A 24,016-nucleotide genomic window follows, 5' to 3' on the forward strand; every position below is an offset into this window, starting at 1 on the left:
AGCATTAGTGCGAAGCCGGAGGGTGCATTTTGTGGTTGTAGAGTAAGAGCGACAGTGATATATAAAATTTCATAATTGGTGTGCATGTTATGCGAAATTGCATGAGGTTTTCTTTGTTCCAAAAACCCAGTCCGGGCATAACATAGTGCAGTTCTGCTTGCTCGCTTTATGAGAAAATTAATTTTCACGTGAAAATTACCCCACAAACATCCAACACTCAGTCCAACCACTCGCCAGACACAATGATCTGGCAATTGACGCTTGGTGAGGTGGAAAAATGCCTCATATTTGCAGTTCATGACACTTGAAGTGGCTTTTCAGTTGGTCGTCTCTTTTTTCGTATGGCTGACAGTAAAAATTTATTTTTAAGACAAAATTATACCCTCAGAGTTGAGCAAAAGAATTTCATCTCGCACTGCTTCCATCGTTATCTTTTATTATTTTCATAAATTCTCCCTTTAATCATCCTTTGCGCTTTGCTCTTCGTCAACATTGAAATTTTATGCGTTGAGAAATTCTTTTTTTTTTCATTTTTCTCGCCCTGCGCGCACACTTTCCCTTTTCATGATTGATAAGATTTAAGATTATTGTCTCGTGGGTGTAGAAAAAAGGTCTGAAGATGTGTTTTCATCTCATCCATAGTCTCACACTTTGCGGATCGCTGTCAATGTTCGTGCGGTGTTTTTCTTATCTCAAAAATAGCTTCATTAAAGTCATTTCCATTGGGGTGTATTTGAGCGTATTGTCGCGAAATGTGCACCACTTTTGCGGGATGAGAGATGAAAATTCACTCCCTGGATAAATTTTCAGCACGAATTTCTCTCCTCACCCAGAAATAAATTGACAGACATACGAAATATACATTTCACATCTCGCTTTTCCTCGCCAGAGAAAGCGCACACCATCAAGAGTGGGTGTCAGAGAAAAGTGGGTATAAGAAAAATCTGTTGCTGTAAATTTGTCTCTTCCTCCATCTGGCAATCATCGGGATCATGTCCATGGCGAGGTGGAGAGCAGAATAATAGACACCAAACAACAATGACCATATAACTGAATTTATTCGTGCTGGCGAATTCGCCTGGGAATGAACGGCCACCCACTGGCGAGGCTAGCAGTTTCGACGGCGCCCAGCCACCCACTCGCCCACTGCGCAGTCCCAGCGGCCGAGGCAGCAAATTTGAGGAATCAACCCAGCGCACTTTCGTGCCCAGGAAATGAATATAAATCCTCAGGCCGCGATTGAGACGCACATGGAGTTGGGAAAAGGGAAATTAATTGGTGAGATTCAGCGCCGCCAAATGAGCCTCAATAGCCATGGATTTTCCCCTAAAACACTCCTCGTGCGGTTCTTTTTTTTTCCCCAAATTCACCGTCCATGGACGATTCGGCAGGATTAACGTGAGATTTTCACACATATTTGGCCAACATAAATATTTCCCTAACAAGAATTTCAATAGGGCGGATTGGAGGAATTGTGAATGGTATGTTTGAAGCATAACTTCAGAGCATCAAGCGCACAATTAGTCGGCTTATGAGTCAAAAGCCGTGAATGTAATTCAAAAGATATTTTATTGCAATTCAACTTCAACCACAGTAAAGAGTTGCATTTTAAATCTGTTCATATAAAGTCCACAAGTAATTTTTTTAACAACCAAAAAAAACAGATAAATATTTTCCGCGTACAATTGACTGTTCAATATTAATTGATTTACTCAAATGGAGACAAATTCAATAAACATGCTTTTCAAAAATTCCCATTTAGATTCAACTGTGAAATAAAATTGTTTTCCAACTAGAATATCGCTTTCCACTCGCACAAATTGCAAGATTAATCCCTGTAGATTTGAATGGGCAATAAAACTGTTTTTTTTCCTTCTCAATTGCATTAACTTGAAATCAACATAAACACTCAAATGCTGGGAGTTTGTGATGGAATTTTTCTCCCATTTTCCATGCATAAAAACTCTTTGCATTTTCATGGTCTAAAAAGAGAAAACCCGAGAGAGAGAGAGGGAGGGAGGTTTTGTAGGGCATATTTAAAAATCACTCCCAGTCAATGGATATTGGGCAAACATTGGTTGTTTGTGAGGGGAGAAAGCCAAAAATAGCTTTTCTAATTCAACTTTCCACGCCACGATGGCATACAACACTTTTTATGTATGGTAATTCATGCCTCTCTGGAGGGCCAACAGTGACCCGGAAAACAGGAGAATTGAGGAGGAAAACACGCATTTTTTCAGGCCATATCGTGTTTGGTCGCGTGAAGAATTACTACGAGCGCCCCATGAAAAATGATATTGATGCACAATTTATTTTTACTTGTAGCAATTTTAATTAAAATGAAACATGATTCCAGCACTCTGCTCTATTTTTTTCGGATAGCGCGAGGGGTTGACAAATTACCAAATCGTGAGTGGAATATTTGCATTTACATCGTAGGAGGAAAAATGGCCCCACTTTTGTGCCTATTTTTCCGATGGTGGGCAAAATTGAAAACATCTTCCATCATGTCAATTTTTCTAGAAAATCAAATTACCTAACCGTGAATAATTTCATGCGAACATTTCAAGCTAATGCCTGACAGCAGAAAAAAAAAAACATCTTGATTGATCCACCCTCTGAATTTGTGAGTCCCTCCATTATTTTTTTTCTCTCTCTCCTATTGTTGTTTATTCTCACACAACACAACACAATTTTGACAACATTTATGGGTGATGATGTGATGGAAAAAGCATTGAAGAAGTGGTATTTTCCAAGTGCGAAATAAACTGCAATGCATTTTGTATTCATCATCATCATCACCATCATCCCCCAATGGAATCAATCAAACAAGCAAGCACGAGTGCTGCAGAAAAGCCATTGCTGTGAAAATCGGCCCCAATTCGCATAGTTTCAAGCATGGTTGGAAAATTATTTCAACACTCTCTCGTGAGGGTAATTTTTTACTCACCCAGTGTGGGACGCAACATAATTTTTGTGAAACTTTTTTAATTGAATAGTGTGCATAGCACCAGAAGCACTGTTCTCTATGGAACACCACAGAAAGGGGGGAGGCAATAACCCACCCTGGAAGAGGCGGAAAGAAATATTGAACAAAGTTTTTTGCGGGATGAATAAAATTTACACACGACGGGCGGCAATAAAGAGCATTGCACTATTGAGAAAATATTATCCACTCTCGTTGTTAATCGAAAATGTGAAATCACGCGCATTTCCCCTTGAACATTTTCCAACCCCAAGTGAAAATGTATTTCCGCCATGGGAGATTATGGGACTTTCGTAGCTTCTCAACAGCATCACACACTCCACAAAGAGAGATAAACTTTGAGATTTAGGTGATTTTTATTCGAATTCTCTCTGATTTCAAAGAAAGGAAAATTGTACTGGAGAGAAAAAGACGAATAATTAACACGAAAAAAGAAATTTGAATACCCACTTTTTTCTCCACGACAACACCAGCAATCCGATTTATTTTGCCTCTCTCTCTCCAAAATTTGAGGACGTCTTGCAATTAATTCTGTAAGAGAAAGAGAGAAGGGAAGGAATTTAATAAAAATGTCACACTCCACAGAAGCACCGCGCGCCATTCATACAAATTCGTATCTCTTTTGCAAAATAGAGGAAACCCAGAACCACGGATGGAAAGTGGGTGAATGAATTTCACTGAGGAGCGTGAAAAAGCTTAGCAAAATCACCAACTCATTTTCCAACTTTACTCACACCATCAAGAGAACGACAGACAAGCCGAATGTGTGACCAGACTTGTGGAAATTCAGCTTCGTAGAGCGACAATTTGAATCTGTCACGATTAATAGTTTTATTTATTTTATTCGAGGCCCTAAACAGAGGAAGAAGAACTTACCGAAGACAGTGACTCTTTGAAAGATTCACACTATTTTTCGTGAAATTATCGAATGGACAATAATAATTTTGACAAAGTTCTCGAATACAATATGATTCGTGCTCTCCCTTCTTCACTCTTGAATGTGCTGTTTTTGCTATTCTCCGCCAAAAATAACATGGATAGCAGCGAGATGGCAGGACGAGAAATTTAAGCTAAATGTATAAAGGATTTCAACCCCGTTCGAAAATCTCCGTCTCGTGCGGAGGAAATTCACAGCGGAAAAGCACTTTGGCGGGCTAAAGTGAGATTTGTGCTTTGTGAATGTCATTCGCACACAACTTTAGTGCCACTGTGCAGGCCTAAGGATGAAGGTAGAAGGATATGTATGTTTGGTGGTGTACAAGTTTTGCCATGAGTGCGAGACACGCGAAAGCGATAAAAATTCCTAAATCAATTCTCACGAGGAGTGAATTGAGCATTTCTGCGAGTGGGTGGCTTTTTTGGGGGTGAATATGCATCAATCTCTGTCCTGGTTTTGCTCACAAAAATCCCACGGCACTGGAGTGGGAGAAACTCGAAATTTTTCCACGGAGATAATATAAACGATTTAACACGAAGATATGCAAAAGAGATGGAAATTTTAAATGAGAAAATTCCAACACAAATTTAGTTTTTTCTCTCTCTCTCTCGCTCTTTTCCCACTCACAACTCTTGCCATTTATTTTGGAGAGACCAAAACTCTTTTCTATTCCACCATTTGCGGTGACTGAGGACATGACTTGAAAGTGAGATGGAAACAAGCGAAAGAAAGGAAAGAAGGGTCCAATGAAGAAAATCAATGCCCACATAAATTGTGGCTATTTTCGCATGCCACTCTGATGGGGTGTCCTTTGAAAAACACCCCTGAATAATTACAATTTTGTGTCTTGCTGGAATGTTGATGTAAATAACTAAAAACGTGGCTAAATTTCGGATCTTAAACGATTATTTACACCTCAAGTGGGTTGAATTTTCCGTAATTTTCTCGTAGTGCACGAGTTGTGTTATTTGTCTTTGTCGCGTCTATTTGCAAATTTACACCAGCGAAAAATCGTTTTGAAGAGATAGAAAGGCGGAAAAATAGAAGTCATCGGCAAATTCTTCCTCACAGAATGGTTAAACTTAATTAAAGACGATGAGAAACCAAAGGAATTGTCAAGAATCCGTTGAGTCATGGGCTTGAAGAAGGGATTTCCTGGGCTTTGCATTTTATTCCGCCTGTGTATTGAAAAACGACTCATAATTATGTGTCCCGCCGCGCAAAAGGCTATTTATGGTATATATATATTTTTTTATATTGTTGTGGCACATTTTCTGGTGTGCAGTGAATCACGATGGTTTTTCACTGGAATGTGGAGGAGAAAATATGTGTTCTAGCGTTGGTGCTGACAAGAAAAATTGATGTGCGATCTCTGGCTCTCGGTTTTCGTGTTTTTCCTCATTCCTCTTGTGCGAGATCCAATAGCTCTTCCCTCTGTCTTGCTCATTCCATCATTTTTCTATATAGTTAGAGAATTAGTTTTGCTTCGGCGGAAACGTGACTTGAAAGTGAAGTTGGGAGTCGCACACACAGGCTGAAGATGCTCGCTCTCGCCGGAGATGAGCGCACAGGAGGATGCTTGCTTGTGCCAAACCGAAAACGTGGGCCACTGCCTTAAGAGTCGACGCGTCACAGTCTACAAATCTACCGAGAAAAGGGGAGAAGAATTAAGAATGTGGCAAACATGCCAAAAACCACCCACACACAAGAGTGGGCGGACTGTGTTCGTTGCGGTTGAAGATTACGCCATGTAACGATGGGAAGTGCACGACGGAGTGAGGTTGGCATTCCTCGGGAATTCTTCCAAGGGTGATTGAGTAAGGAAATCAAAGATGAGGATGGAGTCAGAGAGGAGCAAGATAAATCAGGAAAACAAGATGCGAAATAGGGTGAAATCATCCCTTCGCACACACACACACACAATCCTCAAACGTGGGGGTTGTTGGAAAAACTCCCTAAAGAAGATGCTGAAGAAAAGAAAACGGAGGGAATATTGAAATTTTTCTCAACCACTCTCTCTTTCTTCTCCTGTGAATTTATCTGTGATCTTGTGAAACTCAATTACATTTTTCTTTACCTCCCCTGAGGCAATATTTTTGTTATTTATTCAAGATAAATTGATTAAATATTTGAGAAATTACATTGAAGAGTATGAAAGACATTCGCCAATTGGCGTCTTTTCAATCATCACATTACTCTTTGAATTGAACTTTTCTAATCATTTATTCTTCATGTCGACATTTTTCCTACCCACACTTTTTTTTTCTCTCAGTGCTCTCAGTGTAATTTACGTTGAATACCCACGAAATATGGTCTTGTTTGTCACCATTAACCTTGAGCGAAAGGAGAGTGAATCTCTGGGAAAAGAAGTAATAATAGCCCAAGAAGACTCCGCTTTCACCTCCCCAAAACAGCACACAATTATTTACAAGAGGCCAAACAGCAATTCAACCTCTTTTCCCGGCACATTTCCCATTCAAAGTGGCACAATATAATATGAGAGAGGAAAATACACACACACACACACACACGCCCTCGACAGAGGGTGGGAAAAAGGCAAGATGCAATTTGGCGAAATTAAACTTTTGCCACATTCTTCCATGAAACACGTTGGCATGTTGGGTGCACATTTGGGACTTTTCGCGCGACAAAGTGAATTAATCCTAAAGCGCGCGGCGTATTGAAAGTTGATTTAATGGCACTCCTGCTGAGTCAAAAGTTTCAGCGGAATGCATATAAAGTGAGATGTGTTTTCACAAATGTGCGGTGGATTTTTCACTGTAACTTTTCCACTCACAAGTGTGTTGAAAAGTTTTTTTCACACATGCAAAAACCCGCATAGAATAGGATGGATTATATGATTAGGGCAAGATAACATATCAATTTGTCCACACCATCGAGATTATTGATTAAAAGCCACTGCAAAAATTTTCAGCACATGTTGCAACAATTTGATACCAAATGCGATGTGATAAAATATATGTATTTAAATTGAATCACTGGACATTCAATTGCCATAATTTTTCATTTTTATCGCAGATAAATTTTATTTACATGCCAGATCGTGCGGCATCGCTTTTTTATCTGTTTGAATAAATGATTTCATGTGAGATTCAGAGAATTTTTTTTTGTATAGATTGCAAGCCATGGATTATCATAGATTATCATGGTCAAATGTGGATTTTTCCCGTATTTGGAAAACAATTACATATGCAGGGTTTATTATGTAATGTTCTGGGGAATTAAGCACAAATCATCACGTGTATGATGTCAAAATCAAACTAATTTGTGAATAACATGAGTCGATAAATGAATCTCATTAGCAGAAACAAGCGAAGAACTGCGATCACAATTTTGAGAATGGGCGTGGCATTTGAGTGGGCGGAGCATCTGAACATTTCTATTATTTCCGTTACGGGATTAGGAATGCACTATCCTCTCCGTGAACAGAGAAATCCAATTGATTTCCACAGCCGAGAACTATTTTGATGGCAACTGAAACTTGTGTTAATTGACGAAGTAGCATTTCCTGGGAAAGTATATCAATTTCCTGAGTACTCTGCTCAGGTGAGCTGCAAAATAATGTCATCCTCTTGGGATATTTGACCACATTTCTGAAACAACTTCTTGTCGGACCGTCGCCTTCTGAAGTAGGGAATTTAGGAGTATGTGTGTGTGTGTGTGTGTGTGGAAAGCGGAAGTGAGCAGAGATTAAAACATTCTCTCTCGGTAACTTCTAGGTAAAAGTCCCTTCTTCGCATGGTGGCTGGAGAATATCATATGGAATTCGTCATTTATGTGTTCAATTCCTGCTTGGTGACGATGCGATGGGAAATCGGTGAAATTTGAACGGGTGAAAAGTTAAATTGCAACTCTGTCGGGTGAATTATTGAAAGGACGACGGCACTCAATTTGTAGACCGACACATCATCAAATATGTAGTTATGCTTCCGTCTACGTTTATCAAGCTGCCACAGTATTGGGCATGTGTGTCTCTCGTCCTTAATTAATATGATCCCTAGCACTATCGCACATTTGGCTAGATTCATTGGCCTTGAGTTGAGGATGGTTTAGCGACTAACGAAACAATGAATACGAAATGAGCATAGTTCATTTGTGGGGCCCTTCCCAGAGTTCCCAAACCTAAAAGGCAACCGTGTGGAGCAGAGCACTAGCGCAGAGAATTGTCATGTTGAGTGCCTAACGATGGGGTGATGTTCAATTGAAGTGGGGCCTCATCAGGGGTTGAGCGCACGCGAGCCTCATTTAAATTCATAACTCTCCGTTCGTCAACGTGTCATGTGAAATTCACATAACAAGAAACACACACACAGACACAGACACACACACAGCCAATGGCAAAGCCTCTAACACTCATTAGAGACTCAATTTTCCACGTTTTTCACATTATTCCAGACACATGGTAAAAAATGCAAAAACTCCTCTCGCCGCACTCAAGTGAATGCCAAAGACTCCCAGTCGACAGTTGGGAAAGTTTTTGGGGGTTTTCCAGACGCGGTCTCACGGGAATCTCAGGTGCCAGTGAAATGAATTCACGTTCTGGCAGTAGCGATAAATTTGCCCATGTCGGTTAATTCTTCGAAAGAGACTTGGAAGAAAAATCTCTGGTGAGTTTCACTCAATATTCAAATGATTTCTCACTGGGTATTTTCACTGCGTGATGAATCAAGGAGGGAATATCTTGTGGATTATCCCATTGTTCAATCAAAATTGATTAGAAAAGAGATAGCATTTAGTGTTTTTTTTTTAGAATTTCCGGACTCTTAAAGAAAAGCGTAATTATCGAATCCTTGTCCAGGGCAAAACACTCCCCTTAAAAGCTTTACACGTGCAACCGCATTCCAATTCCATCAAGTAATGCCTCACGATCTTCCTGAAGAAAAAAAACCACCCCAAATAATTTCCCATCATAAAAACAAATCGCTTTAGGGTTAGGCGATAATGCGATTTATCTCCCCCATGGCAATGGTGAGCATCTCTCCAGGTGAGAAGAGAGTGGGTGGGACGCCACCGGTGGTAAAGACAAATTGAAATGATGACACGTAGTGGCGGAAAGACTCACCAGAGGATCTCGAGAGTGTAACAAATTGAACACATATTGATACAGAGAATCATTCAGGGGCTCCAACACTGCGGCGTGTATCGATTGATTGGCCCAGGAAGGCGCATTTGACGGCAATCTCTGGGCTCCGAGCGACAGCAGTTGCGAGAAGGGATGCCCGCACATTCGGGTTGGGGGTTAATGAAATAATCTAATTTGGAGAATTTGGGCCTCAAGAGTATCTCCTCGAGATTCGCAATTGCTCACTCTTTTCCGCCCATGACTCTGTGTGCCACTGTGGGCGATGCTCAGGGATGAATTATTCAGGAGATGTGCGATGGATACGAGAACCGGATGCCCGGGAAATGTCCGCCCACCTCCCGGGATTTCCCGCAAAATCTCTCTCTCACTCTTGCTCTGTGTATGCAATTATTGCCCTGACTTTTCACTCTGGCCATATCGACGCACACACACACACTGAATTCATTTGTGCATCAGCTTCAATTTTCACCGCATTCTTTGTCCAACATTTTCCTGTTTGGTGTACTTTTGTGTACACTTTGGAAATGACTGTATGAATAATAAACCAACCACACTACACAACTTCTAAGTGCATCCCTGAATGCTTTCTCTCGCCTGCTCAACATTCGCATTTTCAAGCTCCACCAACGATTCCCCAGAAATGTTTTTTTCCTCCACAGTCAAAAAACACACAAAGTGAGCAAAGCTCAGAATGACATCAAAAGTATCAAATTGTGAATCATGCAAAGTTAAGAAGATTTTCACTGAGCAAGCTCAAATATCAATGGAAAAGCTATTGATGAACATGGTTTTCTTCTGTAAAAAATTTCATTACACACATTTGCGGTGGAAAAAGTGCAATAATTGCTCAGTAAATAAATGATTCGGAAAATGAAATAAATATATTTTTCATCAAATGAAAATCTTTTTTTTTACCCGCCCCAAAAAAGGGGGAAAAACACGCGCCCTTTCTTCCCATTAATTTTTCATTATGCAAAATTAATCCCTTTTCTCCAGCACCATAAAAGGGCCAATATTGCGGTGTGATGCGGAAGGTTAATTGTGAGAATGATGAAAGGAAATTTTACATTGGGGAAAAATCCTTTAAAATTTAATTGGGCAGATCCTCATTAATTTGGACTTGGGAAAGCAAATTTAATTTGCTTCTCCTGGCATCCACTTGTATGAAAAATGAAATTTTAAACATCCCGAACCGCGCCAGCTTCATTTGTATAATATTTTCTACAGGATATGTTCATTTTCGACATACAAAAACTTATGAAGAAGTTCACTTTGTTGGGCTGATGAATAAAATGATAGGAGCATGGAAGTGTACTTGAAGTTTGTGAAGATGGTAATAATTCTGCTGAAGCATAGAAGATGCTTGACTGGTTAGATTCTTGTAAAGTCGATGAAAACATCTGAATAATATAGCTTTTGAGAACCCTTTCAGTATTTTCAACTGAAGAAAAGTAAGATCTTCAGTCAACTTTTCATATTTTACAGCAAATTCAACACTTGAATCTGAGTGTTTTAAGTAAGTAAAATTTCAAATTCAATACAACATCCAATTTTAATTGTTTACCCTTAATGATCTTAAGAAAATTTTAAACACAACCTTGCAAAATGCTTTAACTTTTCGTGACTCAAAAACTCTCACAAATATTGCTGATGGTGCTAGAATGCTCATTTTCAGGAATCATTACGACGAAAACTCTGATAACCAAACATTGGATGAAGGAGTTTAATTAGAAGTTTAATATTCAATGTTATTGAGGATGAAATTTTCGCCTGGGCGCCTCCAAATTTGATTATCTATAGCTTCAATATTTAATTAAGCATCCACAGAAAGTTCATCTGAAGAAAATTGGGAAGAATTATTAATGCTTGTGCTTTAATTGGATGAAAATTATCAAAAATTTACCCAATTCAACACAGCACGCTCAGTGATTCATTAAAACTTCAATAGGGAATTGTCAGACTTTCTTGTTCAATCTAAGCCCCGAAGGAAACAAACAGGTGTGCACACAATATAGTCGAGTGTGGGGGAAAAAATCTCTTTTATCACACCTTTGATGGCCAGAGAACACACAAAGTGGATTTCTGCAAAAACCAGTCCGTCTGGGGAATTTCTAATCCATTTCTGTGCGGAATAAATGACGAAGGGTGGACACAAAGGTTGGCCAGCGACTCTTCAAATGCAGTGAAAGAGGATCAGAGAGGAGAGGACAAAGGCAGGATTCTTCCCTCCTTCATGTGTTCAGGATGTTGTGTGTGTGGTAAATCATGTTGCCAAATAGGAAGTTTCTTGACTCCTTTTGTCTCTGAGACTTCACAGAAGGAGAAGAGCGCTATTTGGTCTTCCAAAACGACAAGACTTTCCCAATTGTGAAATTGCACTTGTCAATAGACAAACGGGGAATTAGATTGGGTGTTCTCAAGAGATCCAATCATGGACAAATTGAATGCTGGACAAAATGTCTTCAGGCAAGTTTGCAAACAAGTTAAAATGAAGTATTATGTTGAGAAGTAGATGCAAACATATCAATATTTGCTGAGTTATTGAATCATTTCCAGCATTTCCGCTTCCGCTTTCACACGAAGCAACATCAACTCGCTATCACACTTCCAGTTTTTTGCACTTTAGCGGAATTAGGCTCTCTCGCCTAAGCCAGAAACGGGGTGAGAAATGCTGAGTGGGTGTTTTAGCATTTTTCCCATTCAGCCGGTGAATTATTCCGGAGGAGCACAGTTGATATGGGCCTACGGGAGGAGTGGCTCTCAGGAGAGATTGTGGAAATGATAGAGGCGAGTGTAATTTGTGAAATACCCCGTGGCACACGGTGAAATTTTGTTGGAGATTAGTTTTGCTCGGTTCCCCATGTAATTAGTTCATGGTCTGGGGGGTGTGTGTGATGCTGGTGCGGATGGGGTTTTGGCCATACTTGAAATTTGGTGGTGTGCGAATGTCACCCAACATTGACCATTGCATGGAGATAATAGGTTTCCAATAAACCGCCCGTGGTGAAGTTTATCACCTCCCCTCGCTCGGTGACACACTCTCCCCCCCCCCCCCTCTCTCACCCTGTGTAGACACCTCTGAGCCCCTCCGCGCGCCCCATCGCCGTGGCATCACGGAGCTTGTCCGCTGATGATTATGAACAACTCGCTGGGGTTGTTTTTCTCGCTTCTCCACTTTGATATTCACCCTCAGCATGTTTTCACGTTGCCCGGGCAGAGAGAGAAAACCACGTCAACATTTTCCGCCTCTGCACGCAAATTGCTTTATCAAATTCTCCCCGCTTGCATGAACTGACGCCTCTACCCCTTCTCGGGCGCCCACCGCACACTGTGGACCCCGACAGACTTCCGGGCAAGTTGCATGGGTGTGTGCTGAGATGGGCACACCGAATTCACCCCATCTTGCCAGTTCACGCATCAATGAGCTTCTCCCATGTACGACTTAATGAGACGATAACTATCACTATGCTACACTGGGAATGCCAATCCAGAGGCCTCTGCTCTTCGGCCTCAAAGGCAATTTCAGTCGCCAGAGCGGACTCTATCGATTTGGGATATTAAATGCAAATCACAAATGCGATTTTAATTATTTCCCATTTGTTCAACCCTCCAATTGTGAGTAGCAAATCTGCATTGAATTGATCACTTTTTGATTATTTCATTTGACATTATCCTATTAGAGTTTTGCACAAACCATGCTTACATTAGTGGGAAGATTCGGCTGTAAAATGTAAGTTTTCATGTCAATTTTCACTGGTTTTTTTTGCATTTTCAGGACTGAAGTCTCAAACTAAATTATTAATGTATTAAATTCACATAAATAAAATTAATTGTGACTTGAGAAAATGCAGTCGAATTGCAGTGTACTCTCCTGTAAATAATTCCTCCTTGACTTATAACCCTCTGAACTATCTTCCAATTAATAAACTGCAATAAATTCCAACATTTCTTCAACACTTGCTGTTCTGTGATTCATATATTTTACCACGCTGAAATGTGTGATGATTTCGCCATTCATGTCTTTAATCACCATGCAATTAAGTTGATGAAGCAGCACAAAACCCAAGCACTCAAAGAGGGAAAGGATGCAGACAGAGCGCATCTAATTTGCATCTCGCAAGTACTTTTGAATCCCGAAACCATTCTGAGATGACAAAATGACTTGAGACTCCACCAAAAAGGGGTGCGGAAGATTCCTTTGGACGCCCCTTTGGCAGAGTTAATGAATTTACATTAAAATTTATCAGCTTGTGCCCATGGAGACTCTGTGATCTGGGGGTAAAAATAATTGTTCCATGTGCAAAAAGCCACCAGAGGATTTTGCGTCCCTTTTCGACATCGGAGCCATTTTCAATCTCATCAGAAAACACTTTCCGGCGGGCGGAGGGACGGAATTAGGCGGAGAGGAAAGTTATTAAAGTGAAAGGCACAACCCAGACAAGATATGAATTTTCCCTTGGATTCGCATGAGCATCTCTCGCTCAAGATAGTTTCTGCGGGCAGTTTATGTTTATCTTTCAGCAATTTCCCTCCAGCCAGTGAAGGTTCACAGGATTTTTTGTTGCTCCGACTGAACTTAAGGAAATTCCGAAAACACAGCCGCCCAAAACTTTGCCTCCGCCGCGCCTCTGAATTTATTTGCTCTCAAAATCTCGTGCCCTCGTTGAAAGGGGTGTTTTGTGAAGGCGAGCAAACAATTTGCATCTTCGTGGTTTTGTTAAATGGTTTTTTGATCTGCTCAACACAAAATTTGTGAACAGACAGAAAGTTTGGAATTTAATATTCAGGAATGTGTGAAGTGTATTTCTGTGCAAATTATATTATTTGACTTGAATTAATATTGAAAATAGCACGATAAAACATAATATGAAAATCTAAAAACCAAAATTGCTCGTGACAATTTGCGTTGATAGTCATTACAAAAGAATTTCCATACCATGAACATGAATATTCTAGCGTGAAATTATATACGTTTTTCCCCGAAATGACACCACAAAATTTTGTATTTGCAAATTCATACAATATTTAATTAGGGCTGAAAATCGTGACGCGCTTTGTTATGTGGAAAATTGAGTGTTTGCAAAAAAGCGAAATTTTCACAAATCCTCTTAAATGATTTTCTCTAAATAATTTTGATGGGAAAATGTTGCGAAATATATTCGTGTATAAATAATTCATGGCACTTTCTTTTAATTAGCATTTAATGTTCAGTAATTTTCTCCATTAGTAGTCAATTATTCTTAATCACACTCGATGGCAGTGTGGAGCGTGGGATAAGGCTAAGGCGGCCACGAGGAGTGAGAAGACGTTGAAAGGGGAAAGAAAGTGATTCGGCAGCAATGTAATATTTTGACGCTATTGATCATCACTTGAGCCTGACAGTGCGGAATCTAATAATCTCCCCATTGCCTCCGATCTGTTCTCCCGTCTGTTGCATTTCACCCTCGGACCAGTGTGAAGGGTGAACCCGCCCGCCAGCCCGATTTTATTAAAATCTCCTTGATAAATCGACGGAGAAATTTATGAGTCGATTGGAAGTCCTCCGTCACCGAGGCCATCGAGTGGGAGGTTTCGCTTTTTTTTTCAATATTTTCACTTCACCTCCCATCAATTTCTCACCCATCATCGCATTCCTTAGCCCACATTCGCAGAGCTTTGTCTCCTGCCGAGGGTGGCGAAATATGTCACAGGGACGCAATTTTATATCAAATTTAGGGAGTCACATTTTTTCCACTTCGCCCTATTTTCTCAAAGCGAGACTGGCTTATTGAATTACAGCTTCATTCAATAGTTCACACCTTCTGTGTCGATGCGCACAGGATTGTATGGAGGGTTTAAGAGAAAAAAAAGTCTGTCTTAAAGTTGAAATGTTGTTAATAAGAAGGATGTTCATAATATTGATCTGAATTAATTCTTTACACATATTTTTCATGTTCAGAAAGACATGTTCAGAAGGACAAGAAATTCTGGGAAAAGCAGAATTCCGACGTTAAAAGCTTCGAAATTCAAAGAATTTTCATCATTTATATCGGATTTGCATTTCCAATTATAAAAGCTTAAAATTGACGTCAAAACATGAAAATAGATGGACAAAAAATTAAATAGTTTCTGTCACATTTGTAAAAAAAATACTTCAGATTTCCAATAAAAGCTTTTAAATTTGTGAGATTGGAGTGTCCTGTGAAAATAACTATTTCTATTTGTACATAACTATTGATGTGACACAGAGCAAAACTGCGTTTCAACAACAACAACAACAACACTACGACTAAAAACCACCCAACATCTGATGACTTTCTTCAGCGGAAATTACAAACTTTTACCCCAAGTCAAACCAATTATTCTTCTCTGTGTGGTTTAATATGAAAGTCTTCCGCACCAAATATGTGTGTGTCTAATTTCATTTTCCGTCTGCGGGCGAAAACTCTTGAGACATAAGGCAAAAGCAGACAACTCTCCCCGCAATACAACTTTATTTATCCAGTCGAGGGAGTCTTAAGGGGTTCTCTGATGCCATGTCGCCGAAGATGCTCCCAGAATCTGGTGAATCCTGTCGTGAATGGCAAGTCTGGAGTGTGCAATCTCGTCTGTATGTGATTCCATTCCAGCGGAAGGTACACACAACCCAGCATTGCGCAGAGCTCATGTGAATGGAGCATAATGAATATTTAAGCGCTTACGTTGCCATTTCAAAAACCAAGATTTCAGACATTTATGGCATTTTTGCCACCCACCGGACGCCCGCCTGCAAACACACAAGCTGGATGAGCCCCGCAGAAAAATGCATGTCGAGCCCCGGAATTGAGGGTGGATGTGGAAATGCATTCGAGTCATGATGGAGGATTAAATATGCATTTAGTGGCTGGTGCGTTGCAATCTCAGCACTTTGTATATGGTTTTGTACATAAAATTCAAAATTGCCTCACTGAGCATTGCACGCGGAAAAGGGCATTGATCGACAAGCGGGCGACGAGAGGGGCGCGCGCGTCGGGGATATAATTTTAAACCGAAAAGGGATCAATTGGGATGCCCTCGAGGGACTCCAATCCATCATGTAATTAGAGTGATGAAGAGACGAACAGCCAGAAATGCGCAGAAAAACATGGCATCGGAAGTGATGCTGGGGAAGAGGGCGGGGAAGGGGGAAGAGCTCTGCAAATACGAGGCGCCAATTTGGGATTTATCTGATTACTGCGTGGCATCAGGAGGATTGTGCTGAACAACAAAAAAAGAGAGTTCCTGTCGCTGTCACACTCTCACGAACACACAAAAGTTCCTCTATATGAATCGCTGTCGATGTTTAACAACACTCTCTCTCTCTTTTTCTAAAGTAACTTTTTCCTCTAAAATGTATGGTCAAGAAAGTGTGTGAATAATAAATCAAAAGCCAAGTGTTTCATTTGGAAATTGATATAAATTTCAGAGAGCGACGGGGAAAAAAGTTCCTGAGGCACTTTCTGAGGGGTGCTTTCTTATCACTCTGGAGAGGAAACAAAGCATAAAGTTCTATGAGTAAATTATTCAGCAGCATAGAGTGCAGGCTGCGAGCATAAGGGAAAATTAAGGCGGAGTATGAAGTTTTGTGAAAAATTTTGCACTTTCAAAAAACATTTTCTGATTATTATTATTTTTTTTCAAACTTCCTCTCGCTCATGGCTCTTCATTGCCTCGTGGATGAATTTGAAAAATTCATCGCCCCATGATGACTTCCTCAAGACATATCTGAAAGGGTGTGAGTGTGTTGCATGGAAAATAGTGTCACAAACCACTGACTATGACTCTTTAGTCCGGAAGAAAATTACTGTTGACTTTCCAACTTTGGCTTCCAAGATTGAGATGAGTTTCATTTGTGCCAGCAATTTTCTCAAGACGCCCCTTCCCCCCTTCACACGCTTCGTGTTGCCGGAGGAGTGAAAAACTTTGAACTCTGCCCAAGAGGGCGAATGGCGCGCGATTCTTCAACATTTCTTCAGTACAAAAAGGAGTTGTAAAGGAATTTTTTCTCACCCAAAACGTATATGAATTTTGATTGCATGTCTCGCTGTTGGTGAAATGGAAGTCTAACAGCAAATGAATAATTTATTGGTTTTCTCCACTCTCTTCTTAACTTTTCTCTCCCAAAATCTTTTTGCACACTTCAGCAATGTGAAAAATTCTACCGACTTTACGTCTCTTCGCAAGGAAAAAAAAACGCACACACACACACTGAGTTTCAATGTGATTGCCTAGAATTGGCTAGAGAAAGACATTTTTGTATCAATTTTCTTCCAGAAATTGTGTTGCTTTTCAACGAAAATTGCCCTACAAATCATTCACATTTCATACTTTTTTTTTCACAGCATTCATAGAACTGGAATCTTATCTATCATCTTAAATCTCACGTTTTGTATGAATAAAAGGAGAAAACATGTTATGAATTGCTTAGTAAAGCTACAAGCAGTTCTCACGATGACAATGCAAATTAACTGAAAATACCCTTCTTAAGAGTATCTTATCGATTTTCATTAAGCCCTCATTTTGTGTGCTGATAAAAGCTCCCATTGACAAATGATATGCATTAATTAGTAATTTAAAAGTGGGACAAAACTAAAACATACCCAGCAATTAAGCCCTGAATTCTCAATTGACAAATAGACTCCCATGAATTTCATGTGTGTGTGTGTGTGTGTGTGAGAATGTTGAGCTGTCGGCCAAAAAGGTGGTTGAGAATGTTCTTACATGTGTGTTGGGATTAAAAATGAAATGTCCTGCACAAGATGTAGTGCTTAGTTGTATTTCATCCCCAAAGCCAAGGGTGTGTATAAAGTCCCCAATGGGATCTCGAGAGCTCTCACTGTCCATGGCTGTAATCTGTCAGGGAAATCTCCCTTTAAAGATGCTCCCATACAATAATGGTAATATATTAAATCACTTGTACTAATTTCCATTTTGTGTATGTTGCCAACATACGATGAATGGGCCCGAGGCGAAGGGGTGAAAAGAGGGTGGGTCGGCTGGGAACAACCCGTTAAATTTATATCTATGAAGTCCCTTTTCCCATGTTTCGTACAACTGAGCATATCCGGATGGCTGATAAGGGATCACTCTCTGGGCTTTTGATGTGCCATCCAGAGCATTATCTCACAGTCAAATTGCCCCCTCGCACGTCATATTCCCCCGCGTAATTAAAGGGTGTAATTAAATTTTATTTGATCACATCAAACACACATTTCGAGGACACCATTTCACGTGATTAATTGAAAGGCTGCCCTGAAGGCTCCTCATATATCATTACATGTAGATGCAAGTGATAAAAAAGCATTGATTACATTTGACAGCTGTCAAGTGTAAGTTAAAACTAACAAAGCGGAAAAATATACACGTTAGAGTGCTTATCGCACTATTTTGCAGACAATGCTTTTATTTATGTGCTGGCAAAATCAACAAGATACCATAAGATAGAGCAATTTAAATTTATTTCATCCCACAGAATTCCCACAAGAATCAACATAGCTTTGTATAAATTACACTCACCAGCCAAAATGTCAAGTAAAAATTTGGGCGAATTGTGAAAATATAATTTCATCACGATAGATATGATAATTTGCGCGCAATGGTATGCAAATATGCCATGGAAAATTGAATGATTCCGATACTTTGAAGGCGAAACTGAATATAACGTCAAAAATCTCTTTTCCTCCCACATTGTGTCGGCGTCTCTTCTCTCGCCGTTGGCATGCAAGATGGAAGGGAAGTACAACATATTCAGAGCTCAAGAGATATGGTAAATATTATTTTTGCTCTCCATGAATGCAATTTCTCCCATGAATGTGTGCCATGGCAAAATGCATCCAATTAAGTTGTGAGAACAAATTAGTAATTTGAAAGTGGGGGTCCAAGCTCATCTTGACAGTATAAATTGTGTGCCATTAAAGGATTTATCCGATAGAATCTATACCATTGTTTGTGCTATGAAAGAGCTCTCCACTGATTTATAATTGATTCTATAGTGAATAGAAATTAAATCCACACTAATTTACTGACATTATCCCTTTTGTATTCTGTCGAATGGCGCTCGTTTTGTCTCACTAATGCACATTCAACTCAAATAGGGGAATCAAGGGTGTTTGAGTTTTGTCCAATTTGCCATTGGATCTTATTAATTGCTTGAAAAGTATAGAATTTGGACATGTGAGAGTTTCATGTTATAATCTAGAATTGTGTTATTGTTGCACAGAGAATGATCACAATTACAGTGAGTGTAGCAAAAGCATCATGCGTAATAATTGCACTAAACAACATCCTACAAAATTTAGTATCACAACATTCTGTAAAGTGAATCATTGCGCATACCTTAAAGATCAATCAGCAAGAGTTTCAGAAGAAAACTCTTCAGACATGCCTAACTATTTCATCTCATTTCCAATTTAATTTGCTCCGAGATGCAAGAAAGTGAAGAAAAACTCAAGATCCATCATCAAAGAGCATTCCGACAAAACTCTGTATCCAATTTGTACGTGGAAAAACGAAGGGAAGACTTGATGAAACAGAACACATATGGGAAATTCTAGATTCAACCAATAACATCTCTCCCCTGAGCAACCAAAGTGTCCACTCTTCCCCTCTCATTTTCCAACTAAGCATTTGCAGGGAAAAGTGTGAAGGAAATAGAGATTTTCAACTTGTCTCAAATGACATGAAGTGAGCGCGCTGGGGAAAAGAATAATTTAGAAAGTTTTTCCGAAGAGGCGTCATTAAAAAAAAAAACAGCAACTCTCAGAGAAGAAAGAGAGAACAGACGTGAAAGAAAAGTGAAAAACTTTTAAATCAATTCCAACAATTCATTGCTTTCGTCTCACACATTTTCGCATGCCCAGAGAGAAAAAAAAAATAGGAGGAAAGTTGCGCTGCTCTCTTTTGTGCTCACCACAAACTTCTAATTCATACAAACAGTAGCGAATTGAAACACTTTTCATTCCATTTTTCACCCTCTTCCCAACTCTCGGATTCCCTTCGTCCTCAATCTGCACTCTCTGTGGCAGGCAATGAAAAATCCACCCGAGGGAGTGTCTCACCACATCAGCCAAGACAGACTTTTCCTAATAAACCCAACACCGCACCTCTTTTGCCCCCCCTTCGAAAGACGCGGCAAAAGAAAAGGCCACACAATGAGAAACTTCACTTAAATACAAATACTATACAAATGTAGAAATCTCCTTTCTCAACTGCGTGAAAAAAAAGATGCGGAGGCAAAAGTTAGTTGAATTTATACAATAAGTTTTTTTTGGCAAAATGCGAGAGAAATTAAAACCGTTTCCGTTTCAACTTTGAGCCATTCGCATTTCAAATTAAATCACCCTCTCCTGTAGTCGTGTTAGATAACTAATTAGGCAGCCAGTGAATTTGATTCCGGAGGACACTTTTACCGCCGCCAGTCGCCGTGGGGCTAATCAACGGAGATATACTTTGAGCACCGCATTCGTCTTCCTTCCAGGACTGATTCCTCGCAATTAGTATGGATGGCACATTCACCATCAAGGGGCGAACAAGTGACGCTCTCCTCAGCATCGAATGAGAATTGAGAAGTCAATAAACAATGGAACAACAAAATATGTAACAGAGCAAGTTATTTTCTGGGGCAGAAACTAAAGAAGCTGCAAAGTAGAACAGCAACAAATTGAAGATTCTAGAGTACAGAGGACAGAAAATTAAGAGATTCGATGACATATCGGCAAAAGGGAACTCGAAGTAGAAGGATAAAAGAAACCACGGGAAATGTCACGCATTTATCTGACACAATACGTAAACCTGAAAAAAAGGAAAGACTGTCAGAATGTAAGTTCATTGCAAAGCACTGAACAGGAAGATGAAGATGTACTAAATTTTCCAAATAAGTTACAAATCACGTTAAACTTAAAAGGCGAAAGACATAAGATGTAATGAATCAGAGACACTTCATCAAAGCAAAAGAGAGAAACTGCGAAGAAGTTTCGTTTCCTGAACTTTGCCACCCTCGAAACCGTGTCAACTCTTCATCATCATTAGTGAAACTTTACGACACCGTGACACTGAGACGGTGCCGAGAATGAGTTCAGGGACATAATGAGTAAATCGCATCCTTTCCGCCAAAAGGTGTGTGATTCCACCGTGTTAATTAGCAGCGCGCCCGCCCATCTGAGCACAGGGCTGCCAAGGGATAATGTACTTAGAGTCACTCACCCCATCGCTTCGCAGTATCTCCAGCTCCTCGGGCAGGGCGTAAATTCGCAGCTGCTTCTCAATGATGAGGTCCTGGAGTTGGGTGAGCTCGTGCGGCACGTACACGCCGCCGTCGAGGTACAGGGATTTGCTCCACGGGCACTCGTCCAGGGCGGAGAAGAGGACGTTGCGGCACTGATGCAGAGTGGCCTCGAGCTCGTACGCACTGCGGAGGTGGAGGCGCCACATGAGCGGGCACTTGCGGAGCTTCCCGTCGCCGGTGATCGCCCTGAGGGCTGTGAGGACGCGCAGCTGCTGACTGCGACGCATGATCTCATCCTCCTGGGCGGCGTGACGCGTCCGCGCCGCCACGACGAGACTGAGAATGGCCTGCGGAGTGTCGCATTTCACCAGAGCACTCTTGAGGCGATACCAAGGCGTCGAGTGGACAGAAATCAGGCACTTGTGGAGGAAGATATTGGCCGGAAAGTGCTTTAGCGCTGCAGAGACACTCTCAAATCTCCCACTGTGGCCACGAAGAGTATCAAGCTTCGCCTCCACCTCGAAAAGCGTCTCCCGGAGGAAAGAATGTCGGGCATTCTTCTCGCAAAACCTCCTCCTTAGACTGTGAATTAAGGCTAGTGCCTCTTCTGATGTCTTAACCAGAAACAGTGCATAGACATTCGCTTTGATGAGATTCTCAAGGTAATCCGGAAGGATAAATTGTTCCTTTTCCATCTCTTCACACTGCAATTCAACCTGCGCGAGATTCGTGAGAAGATCTCGGAGTTTCTTCACCAGCAGAAGTTTCTGCGGAGCATCAAGACTTCCCTTCTGCATTACAAGATTGCCAAGTGCGATCAGAGCCTTTTCCTGGTCGCCTTCCTTCAGCAACATCTCACAGAAGCAAACTCCGGCGAAAAATCTGTCTGCATTCAAAGCTCCCTCAGAATTAGCAGTTGCTCCCATAAAAACATTCTCAGCCAACGCTCTGCCGGCCAATTGTAACTCAATCAGGGCGTATTCAGTGAAGAGATTCACTTCCTGGCGATTCTCTTCCTTCTTCAGTTCACTTTTGATCATTTTCCTGTACATTTTCACGCGACTCTCCACAAGTTTACCCTCCAGTCGATCAATAGTGACCAGGAGTCGCTGAAAGCGCATCCAGAGGAGGACAAAAACACTCCTCTGACGTCCTGAATGACACTCAGCGAGTTTCAGCAGCATTTCCGCCACGACTTTCGCATAAATCTCACTCCCAATCCAACTTGTCATGAAACTCGGCCCCACCGCAAGTTCCCGAATGAGACTCACTGCGGATTCTGTAATTGTGTCCTCTCTGGCAAAGTTCCAGCACAGCAGAAAGTTGAGCATCTCCTCAGGCGCGTCCAGATCTGCAGGTGAGCCTTCATCGTCCCAGAAAGCGCGATGGTGCGGCAGAGGAACTTTGAGGAGGCGCAAGATGATGAAGATCAACTCCAGGGAGCGTGTGTGATCCACCAACGGATAGATAAAGTGGCAAACATCCTCGTTGAACACCGAACGCTGAGGATCTGTGCAACTCATGCCCACGGGACAAGGCAGGAAGTTGAAGCTCGTGCGCAATTTCTCGATCCGCAGCCAAATCTCATTCATAGGCAGACCAGAGCTCAGCACAACTTCCTCAAACTCCACCAGAGAGTGCTGATCAGCCTCCTGTGGATCGATGCCAGTGAACTTGTCCGGAGAAACGTTCAGCTCCAGCGCCAGCTTCACGAGCGCGAAGAACTGCTCAAGAAGACCGGCCTGACGGAGGAAGAAGGCGCATCTGGTGAAGAGCTTCAGCATCGTTGAGTCGTTCCGCAGCTTCCTGTACATTGTGCTCATGCACGTGTCGTACAGCTTCAGCACGTCCGGCACCACACAGCGCGCCATTGAGCCCTGCGTGGCGAGAATTTGGGCGTTCCAGAGAGTGAAGCTCACGGGATCCTTCGCTAGGAGTCTGTCCAGAATCTTGCTGACCTCGAAGGAGGGGAAAACGGCAGTGATGGTGTCCACATAGACCGCGTAGAGCTCCTCATTAGCAGGATTCAGTGTCAAGGCCTTGTCCAGAATACCCATCTTTCGCTCGGCGATGTTCACCTTCGTCGTGGACGATTTGACTAACGTCAGCGACTGAAACTCCACAAATTCCACCCAATTGGCGATGTTGTAAGGCTCCTGCCTCACCTTCGCATTCAGCTCTTTGTTCTTCTCCAGGAATTCCTCCTCTGACAGCTGATACTTGCCCTCCTTGTCCGGAACTTGATCTGACTTCTTGGGCTTCCGGGTAAAATACCTTCTGTACTTCACATTTTCACTCCTTGGCGCTTTTCCCAAGACAACCCGAGATGTGTAGTAGCGCGGACAGGCGGGATTGTACAGCTTGTCAATCTTCAAGTAGCCAATTTCACTCTTCTTGTCCACATAGTAATTCTCCTGGCCAGTGAACTCCAATGTGAGGTTAGGTTCTTCGCGCTTTTTCTTGCTTTTCTTCTTCTTGGACCTCCTCTTGGGCACTTCCAGACTGTCTTGGAACACCTCAGCGTCAGCTCTTGTGTCTGCAGAGGTTGATGGGACAGGAGATGATGAATTTTCTGGGGATTTTCCAGGAAGGCAAAGAGGCACGAAACTCGCATTTGACAGCCATTCATTTCCACCTGAAAATCCAGTAGAAACATCAATTTTCACGGGTTTTTCATCAAAATCAGATACTACCTTCATCCTTGGAGGAATTCTCATCAGCCGGTGGTTGAGAATATGCAGGAAATAGGGACATTTTCAGTGAAAAGTG

The 24,016-nt window shown here is 41.3% G+C and overlaps 1 protein-coding gene across 1 annotated transcript; it reads right to left on the reverse strand.

Annotated features, from left to right (window-relative positions):
• Positions 1-3,361: 3,361 nt before the first annotated feature.
• On the reverse strand, positions 3,362-24,001 carry LOC132265892 (nuclear exosome regulator NRDE2). Its single transcript, XM_059766680.1, has 3 exons — positions 23,941-24,001; positions 21,226-23,882; positions 3,362-3,517 (listed from the first exon to the last, which is right to left on the reverse strand). The coding sequence occupies exons 1-3, from the start codon at positions 23,999-24,001 to the stop codon at positions 3,512-3,514; spliced, it is 2,724 nt and encodes a 907-aa protein (XP_059622663.1). The 3' UTR covers positions 3,362-3,511.
• Positions 24,002-24,016: the final 15 nt, after the last annotated feature.

This window comes from Phlebotomus argentipes, unplaced genomic scaffold (genome assembly GCF_947086385.1).
Source record: "Phlebotomus argentipes unplaced genomic scaffold, Phlebotomus argentipes genome assembly contig_5, whole genome shotgun sequence".
NCBI classification, from domain to species: domain Eukaryota; kingdom Metazoa; phylum Arthropoda; class Insecta; order Diptera; family Psychodidae; genus Phlebotomus; species Phlebotomus argentipes.

What these genes read in the sequence shown, in the direction of transcription:
- LOC132265892 (XM_059766680.1), bottom strand. Translation starts at nt 24,001, where the DNA reads ATGTCCCTATTTCCTGCATATTCTCAACCACCGGCTGATGAGAATTCC. An exon ending in GAATTCCTCCAAGGATGAAG is followed by an intron (nt 23,883 to 23,940) that starts GTAGTATCTGAT and finishes CTGGATTTTCAG; the next exon opens with GTGGAAATGAATGGCTGTCA.